Source organism: Protobothrops mucrosquamatus, unplaced genomic scaffold (genome assembly GCF_001527695.2).
Source record: "Protobothrops mucrosquamatus isolate PMUCROS unplaced genomic scaffold, P.Mucros_1.0 scaffold334, whole genome shotgun sequence".
NCBI lineage: Eukaryota > Metazoa > Chordata > Lepidosauria > Squamata > Viperidae > Protobothrops > Protobothrops mucrosquamatus.
In genome coordinates this window covers 511,991-526,464 of record NW_015386672.1, presented here as the reverse complement: position 1 = coordinate 526,464, position 14,474 = coordinate 511,991, and the positions used below count along the sequence as shown (strand labels likewise).

At 43.6% G+C, this 14,474-nt stretch overlaps 1 protein-coding gene across 1 annotated transcript; it reads right to left on the bottom strand.

Moving 5' to 3' along the window:
- Positions 1-4,095: 4,095 nt before the first annotated feature.
- Positions 4,096-11,831, bottom strand: MINAR1 (membrane integral NOTCH2 associated receptor 1). Its single transcript, XM_015815298.1, has 3 exons — positions 9,534-11,831; positions 8,455-8,709; positions 4,096-4,293 (listed from the first exon to the last, which is right to left on the bottom strand). The coding sequence occupies exons 1-3, from the start codon at positions 11,829-11,831 to the stop codon at positions 4,096-4,098; spliced, it is 2,751 nt and encodes a 916-aa protein (XP_015670784.1).
- Positions 11,832-14,474: the final 2,643 nt, after the last annotated feature.

The window sequence follows — 14,474 nt, the reverse complement described above, 5'->3', positions numbered from 1 at the left end:
GGAGAAAATGGCCAGGGATTCTATTCCCAAATGATGGATTTAGATCCAGTTAGGATGATTGTTGCAAGAACTATTCAGCAAGTGATTTTACTTGGTCAAGTGTATGGTGTGAAGATTGCCAGTAAGAAGGACAGTCTTGCTCCCTTGAATTTAGTCTGCCCTCACATATGGTACTTCCATCATTAATGGTTCATACAGGTATAAAAGAACTTGGATGTGAAAGACACCTTTGCCAACAGTGGTTATACTGGAATAAAGGAATAGAATAGAATAGAATAGAATAGAATAGAATAGAATAGAATAGAATAGAATAGAAGCTGGAAGGGAACTTGGAGGTCTTCTAGTCCAACTCTCCTAGTCAAGCAGGAGAACCTACACCATCTCAGACAGGTGAATGTCTAGTCTCTTCTTAAAAACCTCCAGTGATGGAGCGCCCACGATTTCTGGAGGCAAAGCTGTTCCACTGGTTGATTCTTCTCACTGTCAAGAAGTTTCTCCTTAATTCCAGGTTGCTTCTCTCTTTGATCAGTTTCCAATCATTGTTTCTTGTCCTTTCCCCTCTGGTGCTTTGGTGAACAACCTGGCCCCTTCTGCCCTGTGGCAGCCCCTCAGATACTGGAACACTGCTATCATGTCTCCCCTATTTCTTCTTTTCTTTAGACTAGCCAAACCCAAGTCCTGCAGCTATTCTTCGTATGTTTTGGTCTCCAAGATCATCTTAGTTGCTCTTCGTATGTTTTGGTCTCCAAGATCATCTTAGTTGCTTTGGTCTCCAAGATCATTTTAGTTGCTTTGGTCTCCAAGATCATCTTCGTATGTTTTGGTCTCCAAGATCATCTTAGTTGCTCTTCTCTGAATTTTTTCCAAACTCTCAACCTCTTTTTTGTGATATGATGACCAAAATTGGCTGCAGTATTCCAGGTGTATTATGACTAGAGGCTGGAATAGATGAACCATGAATTGGATGATTACATGCGATCTAATTCACTTTATTCTCTTTGATTACCATTTTGATGGGCATCTACAAGGAGAGGTAGTAGATGACACTATGTCTATTACGACATCATGGTGCAAAGTATTTTTTTTTTTTACATAATGATGTGGCTAACACAAATGACATAATTTGCATTGTTGGTTGATGACTCCGTAATGCACCCAATGTCTTTATGGTTTCTATCAGACCTCCCTGCAACCTGAACAATTTGCACAACCAGCAGGCTACAATGATTCATGTTGCTCCACTCTGAAGCAGGTTCAGGGTTTCAAAGTGAGCTAAAGCTAGCCTTGCCTCAACTCCTAATTGAAACCATAGAACTTCTCATTGTTAATTTAGCTGGAATGGAGCAAGGAACTACTAGGGAGTGAGTGAGTATGAACACCTTTTGTTAACACACTGAAGATAGCACACTGAAGTATTGGCCAGACTTCCATTGATCCATAACTAACGAGGCCGAACTGGAAGTCACTTCACAAATCGTTTGGAATTAATCCTGCTTGGTCAACAAGTTTACAATCAACAAAAAAACCTGCAAAGCATCTAATAAGCATCTCTCTCCAGATTCATCTTTCTGAAGTAAATCATCTACTAAGGTGCACGTTTAAAAAAAAAAAATCAAAATCATCTAAGTGATATGTATGAAGAATACAAAATATGCTAGTTGGCTCTCAAGGGTGTCATATTGCTGGTCTGATCCTGGTCTGCATTTGCCTAAACTGCTTAATCTGGTGACTGGCTTCACCCATTTTTGGGACATGCACAATACCTTAGCCACTTTGGTTAAGGTGAACTTGGTTAGTTGTGTTGGGTGAATACTCAAGTTTTGTGATTTTTTTAAAAAAATGAAAATCTGGTGGCCAAATGCAGGGGGACACCACTACAATCCCATTGGTTCGCATTTTGAAAGGCACAAGATGCTCCTTACAAAAGAGGGGTTCAAATGAACATGTTCAAAAGACACATCGGGGGAAGCACCACTTTATGCCTAGCTGCAGAATACTTTGCCAACCCACACACAGCCAGGTGTTCTACATATTTGAGTCAGGGCTTAAGATATAGGGCAGGGGTCTTCAAACTTGGCCCTTTTATGACTTGTGGACTTCAACTCCCAGAATTCTTCAGCCAGTCATGCTGGCTGAGGAATTCTGGGAGTTGAAGTCCACAAGTCATAAAAGGGCCAAGTTTGAAGACCCCTGGCTTAAGATATATACTGTATTGCCAAAAATGGTCTAAAATGAGTTTCGTATAGAGGGAGTCCATGACAGATGACCTGCTCCCCTATACTAAAGTGTGAATTATGACTGTTTGTTCCCTTTGTGTACATCAACAATGGTGCTACAGTAGAGGTCCCCAATCCCTGGTCTGTGGACCGGTACTGGGCCACGACATGCCAGCAACTGGTCCACACAAGCAAGCAAAGCTCCATCCGCCGAATGCAGGCAGCACACAAAACCATGCCCTCTCCGGTCTGCAGAAAAACTGCTCTTCACGGAACCGATCCCTGGTGCCCAAAAGGTTGGGGACCTCTGTGCTACAGGATCCAATCTGGATTGGTCACCAAAACCAGAGGTTTTGCCTTCTGAGCTTTAGAATCATTCTGGAGCCCATCTTCAGGCAACTTGTCTCTAGTCTCTCTCTCTCTTTCTCTCATGTTGGATCCTGCAACATTATCCTAGGACAGTGGTGGCGAACCTATGGCACGGGTGCCAGAGGTGGCACTCAGAGCCCTCTCTGTGGGCACGTGCACCATCGTCCCAGTCCTAGGCCTTCAGCTGGGTTTTATAAAACCTTTTTGCTTTAGGCCTCCACCGCCGTGTGCCAAAAAAAAAGGCTCAATCAATCAATCAATTTCAACTTCTTGCGGGGAAAAAAAAGATCTTGCAAAGTTGGAATTGATTGAACTTTTTAGTCCCACCCAGTCTGCCGTTACCACCGCAGCCATGCCCACCCAATGGGCCACACCCACTCAATTGGCCACGCCCACCCAATGGGCCACACCCACCCGGCACTCGATGATGCATAAATGGGTTTTGGGTTGCAGTTTGGGCACTCAGTCTCTAAAAGGTTCGCCATCACTGTCCTAGGACACACCTATTTGCCTTCACAATGATTCTCGTTTAAAATGGCCTCCTTCAACAGGTAAAGGGAACCAGGGTGGATTTCTAGAATGTTTTCACTTTCTTGCTCATAGTGCCAAACCCAAGAAGCACCTCTCGGAAGTCATTCGATTTCAGATGACCAAACAGGATGAAAGGAGGGCATTTAGGTACCATTTGCGGAGGTTACAAAAAAAAACAAAAACAAAACCAGAATCGAAGGACTGCAGGTCACACGCCAGGTTCTTCTTGAAATGTGACATTTATGCAAATGCTCCCTTTCAGAAAGGGCTTGTTCAACACAACCTTTTTTGGTGTACAGCAGATGGCACTTGACCTCCGTACCCCGGGACGATCTCAAAGGAACTCGTAGGGCAAGACCAGATTACAAACAGCCCTTATTAATTCCAAGTGTAGGAACACACAATCTCCTCAGGGTCACACAATCTGTTTTCGAAAGCTAACCCATAAGGAGCGTGTGACAAAATGGGATACACAATACATTCAGACAGTGTACATGTCCGGAAACGCTAAGTGTTGCTCTCTGGGTGATAAATGCATATTGTACAAGAATTAATAGTCATCTATATATAATTCAGTATAAAAGTACAGGAAAGAAGGGGGAGGGAAACACTTTTGTTTGCTCTTCATCCATTTCCAGTTGCAGGAAATATTTTCTCTTGTCTTCAGAGGGTGCAGGGAAAATCCACGTGTAAAAATTTAAACCGAGGCGCCGTTAAGTCTGCGAGGCTTGTTGCTGGTTTAAAAGGATGTTGTACTTTTTTTCTTTAAAATAAATACATTTTTAAAAAAAAGAAAAATGAAAAAAAAAACACCTAAAATTCTTGGCATGCTTGCTTGTTGGGATCATCCAATATATCCTTCCCAACTAGTGGGAAAGTTGGTTTTTTTTTCCGCCATAGAGTAGTATGTTAAAACATCAACGGGCTATCCAAAGCAAAGATCTGTACAAGGCAGGTGTCGATTCGGCCACCGTGGAATTCACGATTTCATAGTACATATTGGGACTACAATGACCAAAATAACCGTACAGGCAGCTGCTGCAATCAGAGCAGATATTTTACAAACTTTCGCTCTTCGGAATTCAGCCTCCTTGCGTTTTATTAACGAATCGTACCCTGGTGTATAGATGTCCTCCATCCAGTATTCTAAATTGTTGGGATTCAAAGATTCTTGAGTCTGAAATTAAAAACAAAAAAAACAAAGGGGGGGAGACATTAAAAGATAGTTTCTCCATCTGTTAGATTTCCTCCTGTCTCGCCATAAATCGTTCGCTGGTTGTATACATCGTTAGCTAGCTGAGCAAAAATATGCCAACTTCACAATCTGGGTAGATCAATCCAGCATGCTAGGCTAAAATATAGTTTGCAGGGTCCTGGGTGGCACTCTGAGCTTGGTTGTTTCTTTTCTTTTTTTCATTACCCAACTAGATAACATCATCAGCTATTTTCCAAAGCGCCTGAGGGCAGGACAAGAAGCAACGGGTGGAAACTAATCAAGGAGAGAAGCAACCTAGAACTAAGGAGAAACTCCCTGACAGAGAACAATTAACCAGTGGAACAACCTGCCTCCAGAAGCAGTGAATGCTCCAACACTGGAAGTTTTTAAGAAGAGACTGGACAGCCATTTGTCCGAAATGGTGTAGGGTTTCCTGCCTGAGTAGGGGGTTGGACTTGATGACCTCCAAGGTCCCTTCCAACTTTATTATTATTATTATTATCACTGCTGGAAGTGGATAGGTGTCAGACCTGTCAGCACTTAAACGTCTACATAGAAACGATCCTTGGCTCCATTTATTGAGAAAGTATAATTTTATTAGAAGTCAAGTCTTTCAAGAAATGCATAGCCAGAACTGAGAATCATACGGCAAAATCCCTAAGTTCAACTCTCTTAACTGCCTCCCGTCACTGACCCCCCCCCATGATCAATCAGGTTCCAGCAATATGTTTTGAGAATGGACACTTCAAACCTAGTTGGTGTGCAGCTGCATTCTTCTCCCAGCTGGGTGACCCTTGAAGCAGCATCTCGGGGAGATACAGACAGCAGTTATTACTTTCGCTTTCCCCCAAGCATTCGCCCCCTTCCATCCCCCTCCCCAGAGTTCATGGCAGACTGTCACCACATGGTAGCAAAGCACCACAAGCAAGCATCAGTTGGCAGTCGACAGTGGTGTTTGCTTATGATGGTTACCGAGTTGGGTAATGAAAGATCTGCACAAAAAGCAACCACACTCAGAGAGCACCAAGGACACCACAGTTCAACCCTAAGCTACAAATATTCTCTTGGGTTGTTTTTTTTTTACTGGTTTATTGTTTTTTTTTCTTTTGTTATGAAAATGCATTAATTTATTGCATGTCATCTAGAGTTACTTTGGCAGTTGAGGTGGCTTATACATGAATGAAAGAAACGGCATTTGTAAAAGATCCGATTTTTCCCATTTTTGTTTGGTCTCCTTGCCACTAAATAAATGGGGAGGTATCAGTCTCCAAAATTCCTTTTTACTGAAAGAAGTATAAAAACATATTCATTTTCACCCAATGCAATTGGGGAAGGGGGGAGAAAAATATATTTGTTTGTTTGTTTGTTTGTTCGTTCATTCATTCATACATTCATTCAATCAGTTTTTAAAGCCCCCAATTTTTAAAAATATCAAAATGCAAAATAAGGCATCAATACAAACACATAGCACCAGAGACAATTAACTCCAAAAGTGTATATGTAGTTCAGGTAGCATCCTGGCTCAGTGCCTGGGAGAAAATAGGACTTCAAAGCACCCTACGAAAGTGAAAATAATTTATTCTGCACAATGCTGTTGAGTTTTGGCAATCAAATAACTGTGGGTATTTTTTTAAAAAAAAAAACACCATCAGAGGCAATGAAGATCCATCTATCTTATTGCCCTCAATTTCCAGAGATTCGCAGCATATAATTCCAATAAAATAAAATTCAGTTATACAGTAATTAATCTGTTTTACAGCATGAACTTATTCCATTGGTCCCCAATTTTTAAAAAAACGTGCTGCAATTTTAATTTTAAATATTGAACGTTGGGTTTTCCTTTTAAGATATATCTGTAAGAGGCCCAATGTGACTGTATGGTTCAATTTTCAACCCCAAATAAACAGGAAACCTGCGAAAATCAAAAAAGGCTTGTGGATCGCCAAGGATGTGAAGGCTGTATATTGTGATTTTGATAGCAGCATCTCGGGCCAGTCCCGAGGGGAGGGTGACAGTTAACAGGATGGGAAGAAAAACTGTTGTATTGGAAAGCTTTCTGATTTATTCCAAAGAAAAATGGAAAGCTGAGGCTGGATCTGCAGTCTCAGAGCTAGCTCTACCCTCACGGTTCCCGTGATTCTCCTGCTTCCAAATTTACCAAGGCAGGCAGGGAGACTCACTCTAAAGCGGCAATCTCACATGCTGTTGTTGCAATTCTTCTTGCTTTTAATTTGGCAGCCTTTGCTAAAAACAGCTGACAAGATGCCCTGGAGTCAAATCGTAGAAACACCTTGTGACTGAACCTTTCTGCCACTCAAGTCTGTTGGGGCTCCAAGGGGCTGATTAATTCCAAATCTTGACACCTGAGCAATAGAAGCTGCAAGAAGTATCTTGTCTACAGGGAGATCAGCAGGAAGATAACTGCGGTTTCCCCCCCCCCAAAAAAAGTCCCTCCAGAATTTGGGATGACAGCCAACCTGTACGACTGGCAAGTCATCAAATGCAGCTCGTTTCATCAGCTGTAGATGGTAGCAAGGCCTACCGTCAATCCATGGAAGCTTAGGTAGCCTCCAGAAGCCAGGTGGCTATTAGTAGCCATTTTAAACCCCCACGATATCCTAGAGAAAAGCTGCATTGTGAAAAGCCAGCATCATCAGGGCCCGTCAGGGTTTTGCATCCTGACACCTGAGGGTGGTTCTCATCAAGAGCCCAAATCAAAACAGGGGCCAAATTTGGGTTTTAAAAAATGAGTGGGGAATGGCACCAATTTATAAAAATAGCAATAGCAATAGCCCTTAGACGTATAAGCTGCTTCATAGTGCTTTACAGCCCTCTCTAAGTGGTTTACAGAGTCAGCATATTCCACCCAACAATCTGGGTCTTCATTTTACCAACCTCGGAAGGATGGAAGGATGAGTCAACCTTGAGGCAGTCCGGATCGAACTCCTGGATGTGGGCAGAGTTAGCAACAGCACTTAGACTTACATACCGCTTCACAGTTCTTTACACCCCTCTCTAAGCTGTTTACAGAGCCAGCGTGTTGTCCCCAACAATCTGGGTTCTCATTTTACCAACCTCAGAAGGATGGAAGCCTGGATCAACCTTGACCTGGTCAGGATTGAACTCCTGGCAGTGAGCAGAGGTAGCCTGCAATACTGCATTCTAACCACTGCACCATCCTGGCTCAAAAAAAAAAGCCAAGAAATAAATATATGACATATGTAATAAGCAATGTGGAATTCTTCCATAAGGTCAGAGCTGGAAGGGGCCATCAAGGTAATGCAGTTGAATTTTGTGTTCAGTTGAGGAGTCCAAATGAAAGCATGCACCCCTTATCAAAAAACATGCCTCTCACTCTTTCTGTTGCATGCATGCTAAGAAAGAGAACAGGTCACTTTGGTTTAATATTGGCTCTATGGTTTTATCTGCTCTTATTCTTTCTGGTTGGGAATTGCCTTTTTAGAGCAATCATAACAAGACCATTCTAGGATGATAGAAGAGGCCCTAGCTTTCTTCTGGGTGACCCTCTTTTGATACTAGAAGAGTGCCACTGTATCACCTCTTCTGAAGGCTAAACAATTTCCGTTCTTTTTTTGACTCTCTTCATTAGGCTTAGCTTCCACTCAGCAATCATCCTCATTGCCCTCCTCGGAACCTGTTTCTGTTTGTGTGAATCTGTTTTAACGGGGGGGGGGGGGGGCTCTGAAGATGGTCCTGATTGATGTAGCATAGCATAGCACTGTTGCTGTGTTTAGCTAGCCCTACTGCACTGGGTGACATCGCTTAGTATCATAGCAGTGGGTGACAAGGTTCAAAGCAATTAGAGAAATTTAACACTGAGCCCTCAATTGTTTACTGATCATTTATTAGTCATACCCCATTTTCAATAGGATCGGCCTAGGCCAGGGGTAGGCAACCTTGGCTCCTTTATGACTCGTGGACTTCAACTCCCAGAATTCCTGAGCCAGCGATGCTGAGGGGAAAGGGAGAGGTTTCCAAGCTGAGCCATGCTGGCTCAGGAATTCTGGGAGTTGAAGTCCACGAGTCATAAAAGAGCCAAGGTTGCCTACCCCTGGCCTAGATGGAAGCGGATCCCCAGGAAGAGGAAAGAATATATCTCACCTGTAGGTCCAAAGAAGCTAGCTTCCCTTTCTCTCCCGAATTCCTTGTGTATTCCTCAACGGTCCACGAAGGCTGTACACGTTTCACTTCAGCCAGCTCTGTCAAGCGCATGTCTGTGTAAAGAGGGTTGGTCTTCATATGTGATTTGAGTGATGCTGGATAAGGGTGAGGGCTAAAGACTTGCTCTATCAGGAAACCGTCTTTGGGTGGTTTGGAATGGCGATATGGCTGAGGGATTTCATACTGCCGATCGGCCTGCAACAAGGTATGAAAGTCGGGTGGGGATCCTTAGTGGAAAGTGGATTCTGATCGGACAACAATGGAAACATGCATGCATGCTTGTTCTGGAAGGGTTCAGCATGAAGGGTTTGATGTGCAAAGGAGATCCTGCGTGCACTTTCAAGCTTTTCCACATTTTTAAACATACCCATTTACACCCAAAGAGGCTCAGTTTGGAGTAGAGGTTAAGATATCAGGCTAAAACCAAGAGACTATGAATTCTAGCTCTCCTTTATGCACAAAGCCAGTCTTTGGCCAGTGTTTCTCAGCCCTGGGAAGGAGACAATGGCAAACCCCTTCCAAAATCTTGCCAAGAAAACTAAAGTGGCTACTCTAGGTAGTTGCCAGTAGTCAAGACTGGCAAACATACACAAAAATGTTACCCAACCTTTCATTGTTTTAAATGTCTGCTTCTTTACACAGACATAATAATAAAAGGAGTAAACACATTATTTCGAAAAAGCGTTGGAGACCCGTTGTTGCTGTGGGGTGGAGTGAGCTCCCGTCACACGCTCCCACTCCCTCCAACCCAGCAGTTCAAAAGTGGGTGACTACAAGTAGATTAGTGGACACCCCTTTGGTAGGCATCTTCATGGAGATGCAAAGGGAGCCCCCAACTGGGCATCAGTGATGTCATCGGCAAATCCTTTCACCTCTTTGGTGCTTCGGACACAGGAATATTAATATTAGGAGCTTCGGAGAACACCTCAACTGTAGCTCTGTGCAAAAACTGATTGAATTTATTTATTAATGAAATACATATTATTGATTGAGTTGAAACTGGGGAAGAAAGGAATTACCTCTTTGGATTTCCGGTGCCAGTCTTTGTTTTCATTCCCACTTCGGTCTTTCATCTCTTCCTCCGTGATGCCAGCTTGGTTGGTATAGGTGATCGCGCGCCAGTCTCTAGGAGAATTGGAAATACTTGCAATCTTAGATTCAGTGGCGCTATTTTCCTCCGTTAAAGATCTCGAGGACCTCCTGGTGAATAAGCTCTTTTTCAAGGCTTTGACACGAAGGCTTTCACTGTTACTACCGCTGGCATCTGAGCAGCACCAGTCTGGATTATTTTCCAGCTTGCCCCCGTGTGATGAATTGTGACATGAAAAAATCCTGGGGGAGGTGCTGTCTTCTGATGGAATCTCACTGGTCAAGGAATTAAGATCAAGCTGGACATTCACACTCTCTGGCTGCTGGATCTTTTGATCCAGTTTGTTTAGCTTCCCCAGGACCTGAGAAATTTCATCCCTGACGCTGGAGAGGGATTCTAGTTTCTTTTCAATTTCCCCAATCCTTAGGACCAGTTTGCAGACGCTGGTCTTCAGCTCGTCATCTGTGCTGCTGATCTCCAGCCGGGAGGCTTTGTCTAGGTTGTGGCCAGCATTTCCGTTGGAAATTTTAGCTAAATGGTGTTCGGGGGAACTTTCACAGTCGGATTTGTGGATCTGAGAAAGCGAGCCCGTGCTGTTGTAACAAGAAGATTGTATCACTCCTGTAGACCCAGAGACGCTCATATCATCCAGAAATCTGAAAATATCGCTGATGTCATCACTGACAATTTCAGAGTCATCATCGGATTGCTTCAAGGAGTGTCGCTCACCATACTTGCTTTGGTTTGGGTGGGTCATCTCCTTGAATTTTTTGTGTTCCAGTCCTTGCCGATCTGTCTGCGTCCCAACATTACTGGTTTTGTCGATGCTTTGAAGCTGAAGAGCAGTGCAATTAATGCTTTTGTCTTTAACTTTTTTCATGGGCTCGCGCTTGTCTACTTCTAAGATGGAGGGGATATCTTTGGATTTATGCCCATTTGGTTTGACCCCGTAATTGGGCTGCATCATGGACTGCTGTTCTTTAGAGCTGAGATATTGCTGATGCCTCTCAGAAGCAGGAAAGTTGGCTGGCTGACTCTTTGAACTGTGATACTGCATCTTCTCTTCTGGCTGTTTCCTGTTAAAAAAGGATCTTTCGAAATCAGGCACTTCCTCTGTGTTCAAACTCCAACTCTTGACTGGCCACGGCGTTGATTTGCTTGGCTTCCCCAACCACCGTTTTGTCTCTTGAGGCCCAAGAATAGTTGTTGGTCCAAAATACGTAGAAGCTTGGAGATCATCTAAGCTTTCGTGCTTGGCTCGTCTCTTATCTGGAACAGGAGAATAAATTGGGTTCAGATACTGGTTACTGTAGGGTATTTCAAAGCTGTGGTTGAAGAACGTCTGCTTGGAGGTCTCCTTTTGGCTTGGCGGTTCCCCAAGCTCATCCTCCACTTTGCCTGGCGGCGACATCAAGCTGGGTGAAATGGTGATGAGGTTATGGAAGTCTTCTTTGAAGATGTTGCGCTTCTGCACACATGACTGCATCAAAAAGGGCTCGTCACTTGGAATGAAGGATTCCTTCATGCTGGTGCTGGGAGGCAGGGATTCCTGGTCTGAGATGGACTCAGTTTCAATGTTCATGGGGAAGTAAGTGCTCTGCATTTCACAGGGGGGAGAACTGGCCATGGTGTAGGTTGCCAAAGCTTGCAGCCGGTCAAGAGAAGCTGTTCGGCCTTTCATGTCCTTATTCACCCCCAGCAAAAGGTTCATCTCCGAAGTGGGTACAAACGGAGGACAGTCTTTGCAATCACCCTTTCTGCATTTGGAAGCTCTCTTGCTGGAATAACCCCTGATGAACTCTCCATCTTGCAGTTCACAGTTAACCACACAGTCCATCGTGTTGCACACCTCCGTATCTGACCGGCAGGAGTCCAGCGAATCTTTTTTCCTTATTTTCTCTCGTGTGGTGGGCAGCTTTTCCTTCGCCATGCCCCCATTCATCTGTATGAGGTTGAAGATGGTCACAATGTCCGCTGCTACCATGATCTTCTTTGACTGCTGACTGTTGACATTGCACCTCATTTTGTCCTTGAACAAAGTGGCTGGGAAATTGGGATCCAGGCAGGCCGTATAGAAAAGCACGCTCCTTAGCTTGGCCAGCTGGGACAAGTCAAACCGAGCACATAATGATTTGCAAAGGTCCTGATAGGAAACCGAGTTCTGCTTAGTATCCAGTTCCTCCAAGATGTTCACCAGGAACACGGAAGACTCCTGATGGGTCTCCATGGTAGGTAGGAAGTGCTGCAGTTCACCCTGAATGTTTTGCTCCAGTTCTGTGCCGATGTGGTAAAATAAAACAAACATGTGGTTATCACAAGCCATATCTTTACATAGAAAGCAGGACAATTTTTAAAGGAAGTGTCTCAGATAAAACTCTCTTTTTTATGATCCTGTAATCCCTTAATTAATTTGGGGTAAATAATTATTTAAAATAATTTTAATGAAAATAATTACACCTTAAATTTCATTCACCTGGTTTAAGGTTTATGGTGAACTTGAACGATGACCATGGGTATCAATGTTAAGCTTCTCATGATTGTAGGAGAGGACCAGGTTGAGACGAGGGAGTGGTCAAATGCATCATTAGTCATGAGCTATGAGGGCTGCAAAAATCCAGACCACTAGATGGTAGACAAGAGACACAGAAAGCCAGCTCTTTGCTGCCCCCTAGGAACTGTCTCAATTTAGGCAGCCCAGATCTTCGCAGGCCCCAGCATTAACCACTATATTTTACTTTGCAAGATTATATTCACAAGGAAATGAATTTGCTTGCAATTACTCTTTGGAAGAGAAAAGAAACAAAACATGATCTAATTCCCTTTCTAAAACAGACCAAGCAATATTTGTTCAACGTGCATATTGTGTCCCAAGTACAGAATTAAGGATTAATCGAAACAATAAATGCAGAGTTCCATAGCTACACAGAACATAATAGGACTGGAGTTACACAGAATAGAGAAACAGCTCCTATAAAGATTTATTATTAATTTGATCCAAACGTGTTGGGACAGACATGTCTCAAACCTCTTCTCATAAGCCTACAAATTCCCCACTCTGAGAGTAAGCCTTGAACTTAACAACCCTTACTTCTTTGTAGACTTGATAAAATTGCCTGCCGACATATATGTGCAAAAGCAACTTTAGCCTATGTGTACAAAACTCTCAGGTTCTGCACCTGGATTTTTCAAAGGAAAGGTCCTAGTTTTCCTAGATTTGTAATTTACTATCAACATCGCTACTACCACTGCTACAATCAGCATCTTATGCTTTCAGACACTTTATCCCTGTTCACCGTTATGCGATTCTATCAATTGAGCGGATATATTTTTGACTATGTTTTTTTTTCTCCCAGGTGGGAGTACAGGGAGAGAACAGCTTGCTATCCAATCCTTATTTGATATGATTGAAACTGTATTTGTCCTCTTTGTTCAGGTTACAACAGCCCAATGATTAGTGGTGCAGTCTTCAACATGTTTGCTAAGAAGCAATGCTCATAGCACACACATACACCCCAAAGGTACACAGAATCCAACTTAGCAAACTAAACGTGATTTTTTTGGTGGGCCATCACATGCTATGTCCAATTCGTGTGTGGTCTCCTGCTAGAAACACACAGACATACAAGTAAGCCAGGAGGAAAACAACATAAGCAGTAGCGAAGAGACTGCCTTTCTCACTGTACCCTTTCCACCTCATTGTTTACATTCCCCTCCTCACCACTGCATCCAATGTAGAGGTTTTAGCTAACCATGCTGAATGCCCCAGGGCTGTGACCACACACATATGAGCCTTTTAAGTAATTACAAGAAGTACCCCTCTGTCTTTCTGCCATTCTCCTGGCTTACACCTCCTGGCTCAACGTTGTTCCACGAAAACCGGTAGGAACATTAGAGCAAGCTCGGTTCTCGAATGAAAGCCCAAAGCCACTTCTCAGATAAACATGCCTGAGAAGGAGGAAGAAAATGAATATACAATTCAGATTAAAATGTACGGTATATTTCCCCCCTCCCCTCCCCATTTTTGTAGCTCAAGCAAAAGGGGGAGGGTTGTACAGCACCCAAACTGGTTTTTCTAAGGACTCCTCCTCTTCCTCCTCCTTTGATCTTACTGGCTTTCCAAGACAGGAGTGGAGTGCTTCCTACCAGTATATTTCACAAGGACACAGATACTTCGTTGTTGGCTTCTGGACCTCAGCATTTCTGTAAATCCCAGGGCAGGTAGAAGATTTTCTGCTGGCAGCTGTCTTAATGTGATTTTTATTTACTCTTCTCGAGCCATGGGGGGGGGAACAAAAGGGAGGAGGCACAACATAATTTGCTAGGGGCTTACTCATCAGCTCAAGTCAAGCATTTATCGCAAGCCTGCAACTCCTTGCATTTTGGGGGGGGGAACCCTTAGGAAGCAATCTTGGCACAGGCATCATGTCTTCTCCAAGCAATAACACAAACCCAAAGGGTGTGGGGAAGGGACGGTGGCAGGAGTTGCTGCTTCCAGCTTGGAGTATGTGACTAATAAACTTAATCTAGATCTAGCTCTCCAGAAGGAGAAGATGAGGGCAGACGGACAGGTCTGACCACATACCAGCTGCACACCTGGATGTCCAACATCCAAGGAGAAAGGATTGCTTGCTTTCTGCCTAGACCATATTGACTCCCTGCTGAGTTTCAGTCAAGTTTCAAAGGCTTTCTTGGTTGGCCATCATAACACTTCCCCTTGCAACTCACCATTTGTGGTGCACAACTTGGGTAACGGTTATTATGCAATCAGAGCATCAGGTAAGTAGGGGCGAAGAAGGGAAATTTTGGGTGGGAAGAAGAAAGCAAAATTATAAGGGCCAAAAGAGCGAGGGGGGGGGGGTGGAGAGAAAGA